Genomic DNA, 18,271 nt, shown 5'->3' with positions numbered 1-18,271 from the left:
CAGCGTCTTAGCAGACTGGGCTACTTCCATACATTTTAATACACCTTGACCCTAATCTTTTTCTGCGGACTACGTTAACATAAAATTTCTGGGCTGGGTTCAGGTTAGCAATAATATAAAAATGGGAACTTGTGGATGTTTCATGGGCTGGGCCTGACCATGACTTCTAAGGCCAGATTACCTTATCCCAAACCATTGTGGGTTCGTAAGATCACAACCATCCAAACCAGATCATGAACACCCTAGACAACAATTAGCTGCACCTCCTGGTTGAGTGCCGTCCATTATCTGCCACCAATAGCATTACGCCACGGAACTGGTAGGCCCACAAGATTTTTCTAGCCCAACCCTTCAGCAAGAACAACCAGAACCAGTCAGTCGCTTGTTATGCATGGAAAGAGGAATCACCATCAGAGTTGTCCCACGAGGCTTTCTCTGGCCAATAGCAGGGCTTCAACTAATACTTGGGATCTTGCATTCAGATAAGAAGGGATAAGGACCAAAAGTTCTCATTGGCTCCCTTAAAACCCATGCAGATCCTAACCGTTCGATCTCCCAAACTTCATACCATCAACCGTGCGTCCTATCCATGAATCCAGACCACAAAGCTTCCTCTCCAGCGAAATACAAAGGAATGAAGAGGGACTAAAACACCATCATCAGGCAGTTCTGATCCCTCGCCGGAACTCATCGGTCGGTTGGTCGGAAAGATGGCGACGGTCACAACTCAGGCTTCGGCTGCCGTCTTCCGGCCCCAGGCATCAAAAGCCAGGTTTCTCACAGGCTCTTCCGGCAAACTCGCCCGAGACTTCGCCACCAAAACAGCACGCTCCAAGACCACCACCTCACTCAAGGTGGAGGCAAAGAAGGGCGAGTGGCTCCCGGGCCTGCCTTCACCTGCCTACCTAAATGGCAGGTCAATACCATGTCTCAAATCCAATTGCGAGTTCGACCAACATTACCGTTACTTGGTCCGGTAACGATCTTCTCAAAGCTGTCTTGTAATTTTTGTTGCAGCCTCCCCGGGGACAATGGATTCGACCCACTTGGACTAGCTGAGGATCCAGAGAACCTGAAGTGGTACGTGCAGGCGGAGCTCGTCAATAGCCGGTGGGCGATGCTGGGCGTCGTCGGGATGCTCCTCCCGGAGGTCTTCACGAAGATCGGGATCATCAACGTGCCCAAGTGGTATGACGCCGGCAAGGCTGAATACTTCGCATCATCTTCCACCCTCTTCGTGATCGAATTCATCCTGTTCCACTACGTGGAGATCAGAAGGTGGCAGGACATCAAGAACCCAGGCTGCGTCAACCAGGATCCCATCTTCAAGAACTACAGCTTGCCACCCAATGAGGTAGGCTATCCTGGGGGCATAATCTTCAACCCCCTCAACTTCGACCCCACGGTTGAGGCCAAGGAGAAGGAGCTCGCAAATGGTAACCTCTCAGCATCAAAGCACCCATTAAAAGCTTTCTTTATAGTGTGGATTGCTAAGTCCTGGGTTGACTGATCTGCAGGGAGATTGGCGATGCTGGCGTTCCTGGGGTTTATCATTCAGCACAATGTTACTGGTCAAGGTCCCTTTGACAACCTCCTGCAACACCTTTCTGACCCATGGCACAACACCATTATTCAAACACTCCGGGGCTAGGTTCTTGTCTTGTGTAACAGAAGGGTAAGATGGCCTTTTTGAGTCAGAAGGGCCACTATGTAAAACAAAAGAAAAAAAAAACTGCCATGTACAGGGGATATTGAATATTATTGTAATGCCATCTACATCTTCTTCTCTATTTTCACCTTTAGTTGCGCTTATTGAGGATAAATTTATTCGATGTTCTTCTCAAATGACAAACTATAGTTAAGAGAATAAGAAGCAAATACAGGATTGCAGTGGATATTCATTGATCAAGAAATGAGGAAAAACTGATCATGCAGAGCGTGGAATTGCAAGGAGAGACCATCGATCCTCTTAAAGCATTAAGATTCACAGGAAGCATCCTTACATTTAAAGTACTGAAAGAGAATTGGATATATAAATTTCAGTTACACCTGAATTTAGTTTACAGCTCCGGTCAGTTTGTCGGGGCATCTCTTTTTACATGTATTACAGGCTTTGAAGCTTTTCTGCTTGTGTATAATTTACAAGAACAAAAACTTTCTGGCCATGTAAGCAGGCCAAGAGGAGACAATTATAATATAATTTACAAGGATCTTTCCAGATAAGAGGTATGATAACTAAGACGATCCGAGAAGCAGTATGTAATTTTTTTTTTTTTTGATGCTGGCCAGGTTGCTGAACAAGCATAACAATGAGAACATAATTACCATTAGTATATGTACCCTTTTTTCCGATGATTGTATGAAAAAAGAGAGAAGGGGAAAAATCTTGACAACAGCTGGAGAGTTGTGCCAATCAGCAGCAGTAAATGCCGTCAAACCTGCTTGTACCAAGTTCGCAATGCAACTATGCTACAAGTCATGAAGTCCTATTGGTTGCTGCAAGGAAAGTAATACGAACCTCAATAGAAACTGAAATTGGAGACCAATTTGTAGATTAAGTAATCATCAGCAACAGGAAGACAAGGCCATTCACATCCAGATAAAGAGCTTTTCAGAAACCATAGTCCTAGCAATCCACCTTTGCATGCATTCCTAGGAAGCAGCTTGGTACCTGTCAAAATTATGTGTCGGAGAGTCACAGTAACTTTATACTACACGATCACTGAAAAATATTAATTGAAGCAAATGGAACACATAAATATATTCAGTTTCTTCCCTAATACGTCAGAACATTAGATGTTATGCATCCAGCTTGGAACTTTGTTTTGCATTTCATGTTTCTTATGATGATAATTTAACAGGGACCTAAGATACTAGGGGAACACCCTTACAAGAAAAAATAAGCCAAGGAAGTAACTTGAAGACATGAAAAATGCAGTATTAAGAACTCAACAATGTATGCATGCATGCTGAGATTGCAAATATATGCCCAATGTTAAATGAAGGCTTAAGCATGTAGATTCTGAAATTGATTGATTCAGTCATATGCCATTTTCCCAGTTTATCATTAAAAGGGGTGTCATATTGAAAAACATCAATATGATCATATGACAAGGAATGTCTGGCAGAAGTGCTTGGCAATTCATAGTCATGCCCCTGTGACTGCAACTAAAATTGGCTTCAGCAGGAAAAGGGAATAAAGCACTGCATCTGTGCCAGCAGCTGAAGTGTAATTTTTGCCAACGCCAGTCACCAGCAAAACCATGCTTGCTGAGTTTAACATCAAAAAAAGGTTGAAAAGCATATACTTTGTACGAATTACTTCAGTTGTACTTGCTACTTCATGTACTTCAAGTATTCAAAAGCTTTGGTTACTCGTGATGCCATATTATTTCTTATGCTTACTGTTGTCACCTTGCATAGCTCCCCCATTTTAGTTGTTCATATTACCAATATCAAATGATCTTAGCAAACGATTGACATAAACAAAATTATAAAGTAAATCCACAAGAACTTACTTGGGGGTAAGAGTTCTTAGCAAATACAGGAAGACCACACGGACCACAGGTAGAAGTCCATATCTGAATACTGGCATCATATCTGGGCCTGGGCAGCTCAAAGCCATTCATTTGGAAATCTAGGATTGCTTCTTGTAGTTTAACTTCAGCTCGAGGTTTGAACTTCTTTTCACAAATCAAATTCAGACCATCCGACTGATATGGGTTGTGGCCTGCCAGCTGAAGTCCCAAGCATGCATTCTGGCCCAACTGATTCAATGTATCATCATTGATTTGTCTATCAGACTTTGTTTTGCTTCCCTGTTCTAAAGTATCTAGAAAAGCCTTGAACAGAAATATCTGCGGAACAGTTTCTAACCACCAAAAAAAGGAAAAGTAAAAGAAAAAAACCACATATTAGTAATAAAATGGACATTTGGTGTCACATGTATATAGCAAATGAAATGGGATAGAATAAGTCGATAAAGCTATGAAAGGATCCACAAGGACAAGGCATGGATACTAAATGGAATAGAATAAGTACAAGAAATTATGAAAATATGAGGGCAAATGACATAGATGATATAATTTCAGAATAAAGTGATGCCAAATGAATGAATCTGTATGGTGATACCATTCTATAAGAAAGGTTACAACTTACAAATATACCATTGTTATTAACTGAAGATTTATTGTCAGCCTCCACCGTAATCCATTGTCCTAAAAGCCAATACAGCCTCGTGTAAATATACAATTCCATGGGTAGGCTGGAGGTCCAATCTCTCTTCGTTTGGATGTACTTAGACAATGGAAGGAAAGCTTTATCCTGAATTTCGGGTTTAAGAATGGCAAGAACCTGTAGTCAACCCAGGGTCATCATTCACTATGCTAGGGGGCAAAACATGGTGCATATGCAATGCAAAAATTAGATGAGAATGTCGAGTTGGATGCTTATAAAGAGGAAATTTAGAAAAGAATCCATGACAGGAGCTGATCAGCTGCATCACTTTAAGCGAAGGGAACCAAAATTTGTTGAAATGGTTCAGTCACGTGAAAAGAAGACTGATGAAGATTAGCCAATTTCTGCAACTCAACAATAGAGAAGAATAATCAACATAAGGGAAGAAATGTGTCCAAGCAAACCCAGAAGAAAATTGTATGAAACAATGTCATAGAGCATTTCTTCAACAGAACGATTGACTTTTGATGCCCATGACAAGCAAAGATGAACTACCAAGAGCATTCTCAATACTCAATGTGGTCATGTTTGGGATGGGTGTCAATAGAGGATGAAAACAACAACAGAACCAGCAAGAAAAAACCATGAAAAAGGAAGAAAAGAAAACCATATTAGGTAGTTCTAGAAAACCAAAGCCAATGTTGTCTAAAGGTCAAGCTTTAGACTTCCTCTCACAGAGTTCACTAAAGTTCACTAACTCGGATAGATACAGACTAGATCAAATTGTTTCAAACCTAACCCTTCATGCAAACATGAGCCATCTTATCAAGAACTAAATCTTCTTCTTGATGAATAAAGATGTTGCAACCTGCAATACAGGTATGACAAAGCTGCTAACTTCCAAAATCAGATGGCCCAAATAATTCAGAATAGCAATTTTCAATTTTTCCATCACCAACCAAACAGTAATAAAAATGGTAACCTACTATATCTGGCAATACAGGAGTTAACATCAAGAATGATCAAGACAATAATAAAACGAAATGAGAACAAACATAAAATTTTAGATAACTGTAGAAGTTTTATCAGTAACTTATTTGTCAGCTACCAATATAATATTCATCATTTTTACGAACCTCTGAAGAAGGGGAGCAACATTCTCAATATACCATTTCGCTGAAGCATCAACTGATGCAGTTTTAACTCTAGTAGCTCGAATAACCAAAGCATAATACTCTCTTGTGCTGCATGAGAATTCTTGAGGCAATTCTCTAACTATTGATATCTCATCTTTCAACACATTAATAAAGTGATCCACATCATAAATATCTTCAAAGGAGCTGCAGCAGCAAATGCAAGTTAATTTAAATGCTTGTAGTCCAAATGCCCTACTTAGCAACTGAAAGAACAACAAGAACAAGATGTTACTTAGAGGTACCTTGAGTCTTTCCAAACAGGATTCACTTCAAGGTGAGGTATCACAAGGGTTGCATTTAAAATTTTAGCAACAGCAACTGCGTCACAAATCTATAAGACAAAAATATTCGATACGTAAACCAGAAAATGAACAAATATGGCTTCTCTTATCCATAAACATATGTTCATATATCAGATGTCCACTCAGATGACTCAGATGATGTAAATAGCCTACCCCATTCTCTGTTGGTTCAACCCGCCATCAAGGAATACTTGAATATATCAGATGACTTAGTAGGTATCAATACTGCAAATCAATTTAAAAATAAAATAAAATGTCTGTAGAAAGATAAGCATTTCATGAAGATCAAACAAATATTGCTTAAAAGCAAAAAAGTACCTAAAAGGCTAAAACTACCTCTTTTTTAACTTACCACTTAAGTTGGGAAAGTGATTGAGCTCTTGCTGTTATCAAGTACTTACCAGGGTTGTTTTCAGTTTCAATACATGGTCCCCATCTTTTGTGTGCCAAGGGGGGCCAGAGCTCAGAATTCTGCTCATCCGACTATAGGAAAAAAAGGAAAAAAAAAATCAGAGCCATGGATGCAAAGTGATGTATAAGCTCAATGAAAGAATTTTACTGCTAATTCAACAGCTTACTCACTATTTGGCGTTGTAAAGCACCCATCAGAAGAGACATCTGCCTAGGTTTAGGGGCATTCCACTCCTGGAATAAAGAATTTCCTCCATTATACGAGAATCATAAGTGGAAGAACCATAAATACCATTGAGCAAGAAAACATGCATACAAATTACAATTGCAAACAAAAGCTATATGCATTAAAACTGTCTGCAGTTCATTGCTTGCGAAACAAACTACTAAAACATTGGAAAAAAGAGTTAACCAACTCAAACCACTGAAACTAGATATTTAGTCATTTAAGTATATGGTCCACACAATCTTCAAAATTTACAAAACCAACCATACATACATTAAGCCTGCAGCATACATGAGAATCCCTGAAATTCATTTTTGCTTCCTGTGTGTGTGTTTCCAGACATCTTAGGCTCTTAGCAAATTAAACAACAAACTGAAAGCACAACATAAGCCAGGGTTGGGATCACACTGTCAACTAGCTCTATGTTTCCTGGAGCTGGGTCTGGACCAAAAATACATGTAGACCAGTGTATGAACAAACTGCAATCTCTCATATCAAGTCAATACCTGAGAGCGTGGATTTAAAGCCGGTTTGCTTAATATGTTTAAATGAAAAACGGGACCTACCAAACCTTAATCTAAAAATAAGCGTGATATGTAGAACCAAATATCCAAAATTGAATGCTAATCAGGTTTGGAATGTGCCCTTGATGGCACCCACAATCAAATAGTTCCCTATACAAAATAACTAATTAACAATAGTCTACACTCTAAGAACTTCGACCTCTTCACAAAGTAACTCATTCAATTAACGTGCCCACAACCAAATCAAATCCTTCTCAAGTACAGTAAATTCATGGGAAGACCGTACCCCAACAGATCAAATGTAGCCCAAAGAAATTCTTTCCTCAGACCATCCAGCTCTCTGGCTCCTCTTGCTAACGACTGATTAACAACCAACCAGGCCCAGATACTACAAAACAAAGTTTTAGGGTGCATAAAAGCTAATTGATGGTTATATAACCTAATAGCAAGTTACCACATCAAACTTTAGCGCTATTATTCTTGTACAAACAAGCCAACTGATAGTTATGTGACCCTATAGGATGTAAGCATCTAAGATTTAACCATGTTACTATTCTCTACTGACTAAAATACTCCACCACACTAGAATCGCGAAAGTGATGCTTTCGTGGCACACTACTAATACTTCCCAAACTCAAAGCCGAAGCCAAAAGTACAATTATTAGTAATATAAAATATTATAAATGCATCCTGTGGCTAGTGACTGAGACAAATTTAAAACCTGTATGACGATAGAATCGTTCACAACTCCAAAAACGAAGAAATCACATCAGATTTGTAATAATAAAGACCACTATCCACTAAATTTCTGAATTACTTCAATCACAACGATTCCAGATGGGAGAAAGAGGGCGATAAAGGGCATAACTCACCGAGAAGATGGAAGGAGAGGCGTGGCCGAGAGGGAAGAAAAGAGAAGGGCAGAACACCGGGAGAAGGACTACCAGAAGGGCAGCGAACGCGCCGCCCTTGTGGGATTGGTACTGGTACCAAAACCGCAGCATCGCCCCGTCCACCGCCGCCGGCGGCCCCAAATCCGCTCCAATCCGAGGGAACAAGCACTCGACCGCGCACCCCAAACCCACACCCTAGAGCCAGCTAACCCCAGAGGAGGAGAGCGCCGGGAGGTGAAGCTCATGGAGATGCCACGTCATCACCACCATTACTCTCGTTCGAATCCCGCATGATACGGCTCGGATTCGCCGCCCGCTGAAAATAGACGGGTAACAGCCGAGCAAATAATCCAGACGGTTACAAGTCGGCATATCAAGAAAAAAGAAAGAATATAACTATGCAGAGCAGCAGATAAGAAAAGAAAATAACGGCCCATCCTGAGACCGTACAATTGAAGTTTTTAATTTATAAAAATAAAACTAACCTTAGCTTCTATATTTTAGTTGGTTGACATGCTTTATCATATTTTTTTTTGTTTTTAGTTCTACATCGGATACGTGAAAGCAAGGCGTAATTGGATCGGGTGAGGCGAGGTGCGCTGTTGGATTAGGTTACAATGTTTGTGAAACAATTCAAAACCTCAGATTTTTAGTATCTTGTCGATCATCCGAATAAAGCCTATAAATAAATTCTGGATCGAACGCCCTAAGATATCCTAACACACCTCCACTATCTCTGTGCTCTCTAGGACTCTGTTATCACTGCTATTATCTTTATGCTCTCTGTTGTAATCTGAGACTGTTCCGAGATAGAGACTATTTCCACTGCTTTCTGCTTTTCTTTTTCTAATTTTCTTTCACTTTTTTTTTCATTTTCTACTTTTTTTTTCATTTTCTAGGCAACTGAAAGAGTTATATAGGTTTAGCTTCACAGTGATCATGCTCATCTAGAAAAGGATCGAGCTGAGCCGGTTTGCTGCACCTTGGGGACGATATCGCCACTAACTCACATGAAGAGGGTGAATGATATTCTTAGGGTAGTGTTCACCATATGGCTCGATCTAGGCAAGGCTTTTTCAATCTTCTAGTTTTCTTTTTATGGATTTTTTATTTACAACATTATTTTGGAAAATCTAAAATTGCAACATAGCAATTCCTAGGCACTATTCGGCCAGCATGCGTGACCAAAATTGTGACGATTCTCACCCTTCTTTCTATATAAACCAAACCAGAGGACTTCAGGTATGAGACTTTTCTCCTTGCTCTCACCTCGTCATTCTTCTCAGATTCCTATTGTTACTTCTTAAAACTTTGACCAACTTAAGCATCAGACGATCTCTATTGGATATATTTCACCGTTTCAGCAACCTCTGATCTCTTTACTTTGGTTATAGGTTGGCTCTTGTACCATGCAGCCTAGCTCTAGATGAGTGGCGTAGCTAGTCTCTGCTAGAACGCCAACTCCTCTAGGTCAGATTTTGGGCAACAACTGATTGGTACTAGAGAAAGGGGACTAAGATTTACTGAAGATCTAATGAGATGAAGTGCAGAAGAAACAATCATCAGTCTACCACCAATCAAGTTCAATAGGAGTCTAATAGCTACCAGCAAAACCTCTGGAGATCTTATGCCCCTCAATGGACCTTTGAGGTTGTCACTGCTAAGCAACTCAATTTGCTGATATGGCAAGTGTAGACCTTAACGGCCATGTGTAGAACATGCAAGAACTGAATGCCAGGTAGTCAATCGGTCAACAGAGTTGCCAAGATGGTCTAGAGCAAAACATTGACCATTGCCCTAAAAACTCTGGACAATGCTAAGAAGAGCACTAGCCTGCATGGCTCTTCATCCCTCCAACTAGAGAGGCACCCTAGGAGGGAGGCCGACCTCAATTGCAAGATTAAGAAGATGAATACCAAGATTGAACCCTTGAGAGAGAGGAATGTCGAGCCCAGAGCCAATATGGAGATGATGACTAACCCTTTTCTCCAAAGAGATCATGGAAGAACTATCATCGAGAAGGTTCAAAATACCTCAGTTTGAGGTATATAATACTACCTCGGATTACATGGATCATCTCGAGAGCTTTAAGGCTCTCATGGTGCTACAAAGAGCGACGGATGTAGTCTTGCGCCAAAGTTTTTCGGCTATGCTGAGGAGAGTTGCTTGTTTTTGATACTTTTATGAATCTGATGTTCTTTGATGAAGGCAGTTAGGGAGTCTCTCACCAACTGAGGTATGATAGGTTGTTATTAGCAAGCTAGCACTTTGAAACGAATTTAAGCACCCTACTTGGCACATCGATTTATTAGAGTAATGAAGAATTTGATCCAAACAAAGGCTAGCCATTCCTTGGCCATATGACATGCCTCCGCATAATCTCTAAGAATAAAAGAGACAGAATTATAGCCCATAATTATCATTACACATGAGATATAAACTATGCAAGATTAAACCTTACGGCACAGATTTCAGGCTAGGTCTGAAAGAGTTCAAAATGGGTTTGGGCTTAAATATAGAACCCATTTGTTTATCGGTCCGGGCTCAGGTATGTCACTGGCCCTACTCGGGCCCAGCTCGAGCCTAAGATCGAACAAGGCCCGAAACAAAGCTCGTATTTAGATCCAAATTAATTTATTTTTGTATGTTGCTATTTAGAAAGAATAATAAGGAAGAACAAATTAAAATAGATTTAGTTGGCAATAAACTTCAATCAGGCTAATTTTTAACTAAATCATTTTCTTATGAAGCAATATTATGAAAAATTAAACTTCAATGAGTTCGGGACAGATCTATTTTTGGCCCAAATGGGATAATTTGGGCTGGCTTAATTGGGCTTGGGCCTGCATTATCTAAAAATTTTTGGGCCTAAATCTGGCTCGAAGTCGGAAAAAAAAAATTTAGGCTGGGTTCAAATAGGATCCGGCAGACTTCCAGCCCTAGCCCTAGTCTTTACCTATACACCTATAATAACGATGTGGTTGGACATTGTTCTGGAAGACAAATACAAGGTGATAAGGGGGACAAGATATGTAGAGAATAAGAGAAAGCAGGAGAGTTGAATCTGTTGAAGGAACAATACAGCGATTTTTATCAGTTTAATGAAGGATGGCGCTTCGTCTCCAGCTCTCCCCTATCCCTCCTCCCTCCGCAAAGCCCCCCAAAAACCCTATCCTTAAACCTAGGACCGCATTCACCCCTCTCCGGCCCCTCTACCCGACCGTCCTCTCCTCCTCCACCACCGCCGTTGGCGGCGACTCGGGCCTCCGCTTCCGCGAGAAGCTCCTCTACCTCGAGCACGACCTCGGCGTCGACTCCTCCAAGGCCCTCTCCCTCAACCCTGCCGTCCGCGCCGCCCCCCTCTCCTCCCTGCGGTCCGTCGCCGACTTCCTCGCCTCTTTTGGCCTCCGACCCGCCGACTCCGGACGCATCTTCTCCATGTACCCCCATCTCCTCACCTCCGACCCGGCCGCCGACCTCCGCCCCGTCTTCGACTTCCTTCTCGGCCTCGCCGCCATCCCGTCAGCCGACATCCGCAAGGCCGTCGTCCGCTGTCCCCGTCTTCTCGTCTGCAGCGTCCCCGGCCAGCTCCAGCCCGCCCTCTACTTCCTCCGGCGGCTCGGCTTCGTCGGGCAGCACCGGATCACCTGCCAGACCACCGTTCTCCTGGTGTCCAGCGTCGAGGACACCCTTATCCCCAAGCTGGACTACCTCCAGAGCCTGGGATTCTCCTACAGGGAGACGAAAAAGATGGTCTTGAGGTCGCCGGGGCTGTTGACGTTCAGCATCGAGAACAATTTCCGGCCGAAGGTGGAGTTTTTGGTGGGGGAGATGGGGAGGGAGCTGTCGGAGCTGGAGGAATTCCCGCAGTACTTCTCATGTAGCCTGGAGGGGAAGATTAAGCCCCGGCATCGGATGTTGGTGGAGAATGGGTTCTCGATGCCGCTGTCCGAGATGCTGAAGGTCAGTGATGGAGAGTTCAGGAAACGGTTGGTGGAGATGCGGCTGAGGCCTGTTGGCGAGAAGTTGTAGCTCATAATGATGTGAGTTTGTTTGTTTTTAAAATATATAATGTGCAAGAATGTTACTTATGTGCTTAGATCTGATTAAATTGTTCATCCTTCTTATTGTAATTAATAATAATTTTTTTCCTTGCAATAATATAAGTATTGGTAGAGAAATAAGAGCATGTGTCGACAATGTTTTATTGAATGCATATGATTCTCTGCAGTGGTCCTTCGAAGTTCATCCTCTCAGCTTTTCTATATGTGTATATTGAAATTTACCAATTTTGAAGAGGAATAGAAACAGAGTAAGAAGAAAGGGGGAAGGAAGACTGAGCATTGAATATAAGGGCCAAACTTTGCATTGTTTAAAGGTTTGAGCTAGTTCAATACTCTATGGCAGTAGTTTTTTTTCCTAACAATGGTAAGAATCACATAAGAGGTGAATCCAACGAATTTAGAGAACAATTTTTATGGTTCAAGCAAAACTTTGATATTTAAGCTATATGTGGAAGATGACACGTGTTTTCTTTATGTTTATTGATTGGTCTGTAGACCTTTATTCTGCTTCGCCTTTGGTAATTTTAAGTGCATTGGGTGTCTCTGTTCAAATGGGATCCATATGTAGCATGGTCTTGCAATGCTTCATTCAGTTTAGCTCCCTTGTGCCTTGTTTTGTGATGATTCACATCATTTGCTTTTCACAGAACGAGGCTCCACTTAAGTAGATCTTAATAACAGAACCATGTTTCTCCAAGACAATTATGGGTGTTTGGTAAGATATTTGCTGGTAATTGCGTCCATATGGTAAGCTTGTTTATTTTTGGACCCTTTAAGTTCATTGGCAGATAACAGAAGGATGCTACTGAAAATTTGAAGATGGGTTAAAATGCATCACCCTAGCCATCTTGAAACTGCTAATTTGATCAACCAGCTGACATCTCAAATAAATCTACTAAAAACTTCATGCCAATCGTGAATGGAAGGGTGAGTACAGATTCTGTGAAAATTGATACCTAATTTATTGCCCCTGAACTCCATTTTGTCTATGTCGGACCACAAATATTCTTAACTTATATTGTTGCAGGCTTTTTGAAGGTAACCTTGCAAACGAGTGGATTGCCTCATTTTCATCTGCATATTGCATTTGCACCAATGCACTCATGGTTGTCTATTGGTTAAAAGTGGACTGCAAGAGGATTAGGTCCAACAAGAGGACAGTCTAATAGTGAAAGATTATCCATGTCAGTTATGATTGTTTCCTCTGAATAATCAGGTTGAGTTTCTTCAACAATATGCAATCAGAGTTAAGTTACTAACCATATCAGTCTGGGAGCTTCCTCTATCTCAATTTTGAATGCAAGAAGTCCCTTTCATGCACATCATATCATTGCTTTATTGTCTATTATGTATATCTAGCTCATGCCCTGCATTTTCCTCCTCGGGGGGATATCCGGTAAATAATTCTACCTAGAAAGGCGAGGAAGTGCTTTCTGCGCGGGTGCGTGGGAAGCACTTTTTTGTTTTTTAATCTCAAAAGCAATTATTTACAATTAAAAGTCGCTACACGAGAGCTCTTCTTCTTCATTTTTCCCTCTCAGTGCTTTGGCATTTTTATAATGCTATCGTATATTTCATCATTTTTTAAGTTTCCATTGCAGAGGCTCTGCTCCAAATCTGCAATCTCCATACCTAGGACTGTAATGGTCAGATAGTGTATAGCACCTAGCTGAACTATACTAACGTAGATCTATACCGGTTTGGTGAGAGCCTCTTTCATGGGTATCTATATGAGATCTACATATCTTGGTCCATATCATTCTCTACAGATTTCTTATGATCAAGACCATCTTCCTTTTAATGCTTTTTAATTGGGGCAAGGATTTTAAATTTTTATTATGAACTTCATCCTGTGTTACAGTATACAAGCTTTTCTTCACATAACTCATCCTCCCATTCACATTTTTTTAAGAAAAGAGAGGTGCATGGCATTCTGTGGCCTTCTCTCTTTTTGGTCATGGGATCGCTCAATTCTACTTGATTTAGAGTGGTTTAGGCCGCACTGTTTTCTGAACCAAGAAGCCAAACCGACCTGATTTTGCACCAGTTCTAGTTAGTACTCCTCGAACTAGGCAGTTCTAGTTGGTACTCCTTGAACTAGGTAGTTCTAGTTGGTTGGTTAGACCATGCTTTTCTCCTTTAGTCCTGCTATGCAAATTCATAGAAATATTTTTTTTGAAAATAACATTTATTGTTGCTTGGACAAGGGCATCATGGCATAATAGAGTATCTTATCATTTTATTCAGCGAACACCTTTGTTCTTTCCAATTTTCTACATGATAATTTCCATACCTCCCCTTGAATTATATAATAAGAAGGTATTCTTGCCTAAAGCCATGAACTGGCTTTTCAAAGTTGCTTTGGCACCTAGTAATGTGAAATGACTCAAAATAATTGAGTAGAAAACATAAGGAAAAAGAAGGGAGGAAGGATAGATTGATTTGAACATGTTCCAACCGTAGGGAAATCAACTATTGGAATCTTTTGCACAAAGCTAAAAGCTCAGAGCATTAATTAAGATGATGTTCAAATCTCTAAACCCATAGATTTAATTTAAGAGAGTCACATGAGAATCTTGCACTTGAGTTATTTCTTCCATGCTAATTTGTTTTACTTTGGAATTTGCAAGAAAAGTGATCTGATTTCCATTTTATTATGTATGATTTTTGTGTGTTGAGGGTAAATAACTTGAGAATGGAATGAATTCCTTTATTTCTTCCATGCAACAAACGAAACAGAATCTTCATAATCTTATGGATGGGAGCATTAGAGTGCACGCGTCACTTAGGTTATTTTTAATCATGATTTTATCATTCTGAATTCCTGATCAAGAATATTGGTGTACATTATGCAGGGCATATGTTCTTATTATGTTATTGATGTTGTTTTCTAGTAGTGTCTTTATTGAATAATGGGTTTTTCACACATAAATATCTTACTATAGATCAATTGCATACAAAGATCCCATTTTTGTGTCTTTGCGGATTAAGCCTCCCTTGTTTGGTAGAGGATATTATGAAAAATAGCTTCATGCTATTTTACTGCCTTCACTTGACGAGTTTAAATATTCCATTGTAACATACATAAATCATATCATAGTTGGACTATGCTAGTGCGCTAATGTGAGTCAATTTCAACAATTATATTGGAAACATGCCTAATTTCTGTACATAAATAATGATAATAAAAAAATCATGATTTTTCATGCAAAATGTTCAATTTTGAAATCTTTCTGCCCCCCTACTTCACCTGTGATTTGACCTTTCTCTGAAGCTGTTGCAAGTGCTGCATAGCTCATCCTGTAGGAGAGTCTAGAAGGCATAGCTTTATGTAGTTTCAAATGTTAGGGAACTTTATGTATGGTGCATATTTTCCTTTACCATCTCTGTAGGTGGGCCTAATCTCCCATCTGAATTTTGTATTTTATATCTCATGAATTATTGACAGTGGCATGTAGTTCTAAGATGTGCCTATACTGAATCGCATTGAAAGAGGGGCTTCTATCTAACCTTTGATATCTCATTAAATTGGTGATTTTACTGCTATCCTTGCATCTTTAATGCTCCAAATATTCAAATTGGAAAGATCTTTTGCTCTTGCTCTCTTGGGATCTCTTGACCCATCAAACGTCTTTCCTGCAAACTCAACTTACATAGTGCTTCGTTCTCGTGTAATGGTTACACCTGAAGTAGCTTGCATTCCTGCCTATGTCTGCGTGGATTCTAATATTATAGCATACAATTCCACAACTTTGCATGAAATGTTTATTTTTGTAGGCATTCTGTTGAGAACAGTTCTGCAAACTCTTTTGTTCATTTATTTATATTCAGGTCATAGAACCTGCAATGGGGTACCTAATGTATCTTCTTGCTTCTATGTTACATTATGAGCATTAGGAGGATAATATTCAGCTTAGGCTACTGCTTGGATAGATAGGCTTGGTGACCTACATTTATACCATGCAGGACGTAATTTATTTAATTTTCTGAAGATATGTATTTAGATATCTTACAACTGCATGGCACTACATGCTTAGGTCCTCCACTTGTTTTAATCATTAATTTAAGAGGCTTATTGACTTCCAATCACTTCAGTAATTTGTCTACATGAATTTCATGTGTAGATGATTAGGCACCGTATCACCATTTTTCAGATGAATATCTATACATTGATTAATGAGCCACATAGTTGAGTAAAAAGCACCCTCAGATTTTCCATCCAGTGTAATAAAGAAGTGAAGACATTATGGGGACTGGAAAGGATTTATAGGGCTGTAATAGTGACCAGAGGTCACAGCTGGAAAGCCTCAACTGTCGCAGTTGTATGCTTGTATTTTAACTTTTTTCCCCTAAAACCAAGACTGAGGACAGTTTTCTAAATCCATAGATCATGTAAAACAGTGCAATTTTCAATGTTGACTAGCTTTTGAAGATCCCCTTGGGCTTCCCCAATTGCAGTCTCGCTGTTTTGCTGCATGCAGAGCAATCTGCTTCACTGTGATGGGTTAATAATGTAATAGGTAGACCAAACAGTCAAAAGACTTATTTCACATATATGGGTCACACATATTCATGTCAATGTCCTTTCAGAACCACTTCCAACAGGTTTATTGCCTCGTTTCTGGTTTGAAGATATTTCAAATGCATTGTCCTTGCAGCCTTCACTGGTGAGCTCTAGCTGTGCTTATGCACAAGCGCCAGCCTCAGTACCCAAAATCTTGTACCTGTAGTGCTACATCCCGAGGAGAAAAAGAGAGAATCCTTTGGAATTTTGCTTCTGCACCTGCATCAAAAAGCACCCTCTTTGTGTAAATTTATTTGAGAACCTTGATTACTCATTCCAGCAGGCATTCCTGACTTAAGTAACTGTTGGATAACACCCTTAACTGTCTGTGCATTTGAATTTCTACGTAATTTACATATTACATAACATTTCAATATTAAGCTTCATTTATTCTGCAAACCGTAGATCATATTGGTGGGCATTCATTTCTGGTTCCTAGCTCCAAATGAAATACAGCTCCTGACAATGAGCATTGGGTCCATTAAAAAAGAGTTCTCATATTAGAAGCAGCAGTAGTGAAAATACCTTTTTAGAATTTGATACTGCTTAGGTCTCTTGAAAGACCTAACCATTCCTTCAAACCTAGATAGGGCCGACAATTTAAGGTTTATCTGATTACTTGAATATAGGTTTTCTTATGGCAAATAATGATATTGGATTTTGATGATGATCAGCATATGCTGAAAGTTAGGATTAGTGGTCCAGTGTTCATGTTCATGCTCAACTTCTCATCACACAGAGAGCCTCGAAGGATCCCAGTAGATGCTATGAACCCTAAATGGCATTGAGTTTGATCTCATTGTTTTTCTATGCCCCATGATTATTCTTTTGCTTATTCAAATTATTCAGTGTCTGCTTGCTACCAATCAATGGTTAATTTCATCTGAATTCATTGATTGGAACATGCTGCAGATAGCAGTAAATTAGTACTTCAGACTGAAAACATCCTATTCTTGCATTCTTTTGTTAGGCTTCATAAGGACAGACCATGGAAATGCCTCGTCCCGATTCCTGTTCTCTGGACGATTCATTTGTTTTGCTCGATCTTCTGGGAAAAGATTTGTGGAGAGGAAGAATCAGCAGTCAAGGACAAGCTGTTGCCGGTTGGAAAAGGGACAGTCTTACAAAGAGAGCCAGAAGAAGCAAAACAATTAACAGGTCAGCTCACCCTTAACTCTTTTTCCACAGCGTTGTAGATGTATGTAGGTACACTCCTAAACCAGCGATTACGACATTTCAGGTACATCTACTGTATAAGAATCTTGACAATGATAGCTACTGTCATTTTGTTTCCTCATAACGATGAGCTTGGTTAAGGTCATTGTTTGGAATAAGGATAGAACTGGCATGGGCTACAGAGCAGTATAGTTCTTGTACCCTGGGAATGCTTCTGAAAGATATATACTGAAAACAAGTGCTAGTGTCATGGATGCTGGGTGTTAAGTAACTCAAGATGTTTGTGTTAACTTTGTTTGTAGGGTATTATATTTTTGTATTGATTTTAGATGTATGAAGTAGTAAGAGCTGTTGATTGACTCTCTTTCAGCAAGAGTCCTGTCTGCTCATGTGGCAGTTAGAAGTGGTGGTCATAAGACTCAATTGTACTCGCTAAATTTTGTGAATAGATAATGTCTGGTGTTTTTGTCACAACTCATCAAATTTATGAGAGGAGCATGAAGTACAAAAATTTTTTTTATGCATTTGTCAGATATTATTGATCCATGGAGATATTGCCAGTATGAAACATACTGTTGACACCACAATCATAAACTGAATATCTTTTCATATTTATTCTCTGTCAGCCAAAGAAAAGTATAAATAATTGTAGTCCGAGAACATTTCGAGTAGGTACCAGATGAAGTAATATGGACTCCAGACATTTTATTTAGAAGTTTTAAATAGTATTATAACATTC

General features: G+C 39.9%; 2 protein-coding genes and 1 long non-coding RNA gene across 8 annotated transcripts; 2 read left to right on the top strand and 1 right to left on the bottom strand.

Moving 5' to 3' along the window:
- Positions 1-536: 536 nt before the first annotated feature.
- Positions 537-1,796, top strand: LOC120111014 (chlorophyll a-b binding protein 4, chloroplastic-like). Its single transcript, XM_039127286.1, has 3 exons — positions 537-916; positions 1,018-1,436; positions 1,518-1,796. The coding sequence occupies exons 1-3, from the start codon at positions 711-713 to the stop codon at positions 1,649-1,651; spliced, it is 759 nt and encodes a 252-aa protein (XP_038983214.1). The 5' UTR covers positions 537-710; the 3' UTR covers positions 1,652-1,796.
- LOC113462484 lies at positions 1,677-8,069 on the bottom strand. Of its 2 annotated transcripts, XR_005512161.1 has the most exons (8): positions 7,708-8,069; positions 6,257-6,319; positions 6,076-6,157; positions 5,828-5,899; positions 5,615-5,703; positions 5,313-5,516; positions 3,519-3,871; positions 1,677-2,671 (listed from the first exon to the last, which is right to left on the bottom strand). It is a non-coding gene; the product is annotated as an uncharacterized LOC113462484 (long non-coding RNA). The 2 variants fall into 2 exon arrangements; XR_005512160.1 differs by having other exon boundaries at positions 1,677-3,871.
- Positions 8,070-10,724: 2,655 nt separating this feature from the next.
- LOC120103773 (transcription termination factor MTEF1, chloroplastic-like) lies at positions 10,725-18,052 on the top strand. 5 transcript variants are annotated; one of them, XR_005512159.1, is made up of 3 exons: positions 10,725-11,771; positions 17,327-17,514; positions 17,597-18,050. XR_005512159.1 is itself a non-coding variant. In XM_039127282.1 (2 exons), exon 1 carries the CDS (start codon positions 10,837-10,839, stop codon positions 11,758-11,760), a length of 924 nt encoding a protein of 307 aa, XP_038983210.1. In that variant the 5' UTR covers positions 10,725-10,836; the 3' UTR covers positions 11,761-11,771; positions 17,327-18,052. The 5 variants fall into 5 exon arrangements, 4 of the variants coding, with proteins under 4 accessions (XP_038983210.1, XP_038983211.1, XP_038983213.1 ...); XM_039127282.1 differs by having other exon boundaries at positions 17,327-18,052; XM_039127283.1 differs by lacking the exons at positions 17,327-17,514; positions 17,597-18,050 and adding an exon at positions 15,917-17,319.
- Positions 18,053-18,271: the final 219 nt, after the last annotated feature.

The sequence above is a fragment of the Phoenix dactylifera genome, chromosome 6 (assembly GCF_009389715.1).
Source record: "Phoenix dactylifera cultivar Barhee BC4 chromosome 6, palm_55x_up_171113_PBpolish2nd_filt_p, whole genome shotgun sequence".
Lineage (NCBI taxonomy): Eukaryota > Viridiplantae > Streptophyta > Magnoliopsida > Arecales > Arecaceae > Phoenix > Phoenix dactylifera.
The sequence above is the reverse complement of the archived record's forward strand: the minus strand, read 5'-3'. Positions and strand labels throughout refer to the sequence as shown.

Bases quoted from the DNA above. Each gene is read 5' to 3' on its own strand.
- LOC120103773 (XM_039127282.1), top strand. From the start codon at position 10,837: ATGGCGCTTCGTCTCCAGCTCTCCCCTATCCCTCCTCCCTCCGCAAAG.
- LOC120111014 (XM_039127286.1), top strand. From the start codon at position 711: ATGGCGACGGTCACAACTCAGGCTTCGGCTGCCGTCTTCCGGCCCCAG. The intron at 917-1,017 runs GTCAATACCATG...TTTTTGTTGCAG, and splicing joins CCTGCCTACCTAAATGGCAG to CCTCCCCGGGGACAATGGAT. The intron at 1,437-1,517 runs GTAACCTCTCAG...ACTGATCTGCAG, and splicing joins GGAGAAGGAGCTCGCAAATG to GGAGATTGGCGATGCTGGCG.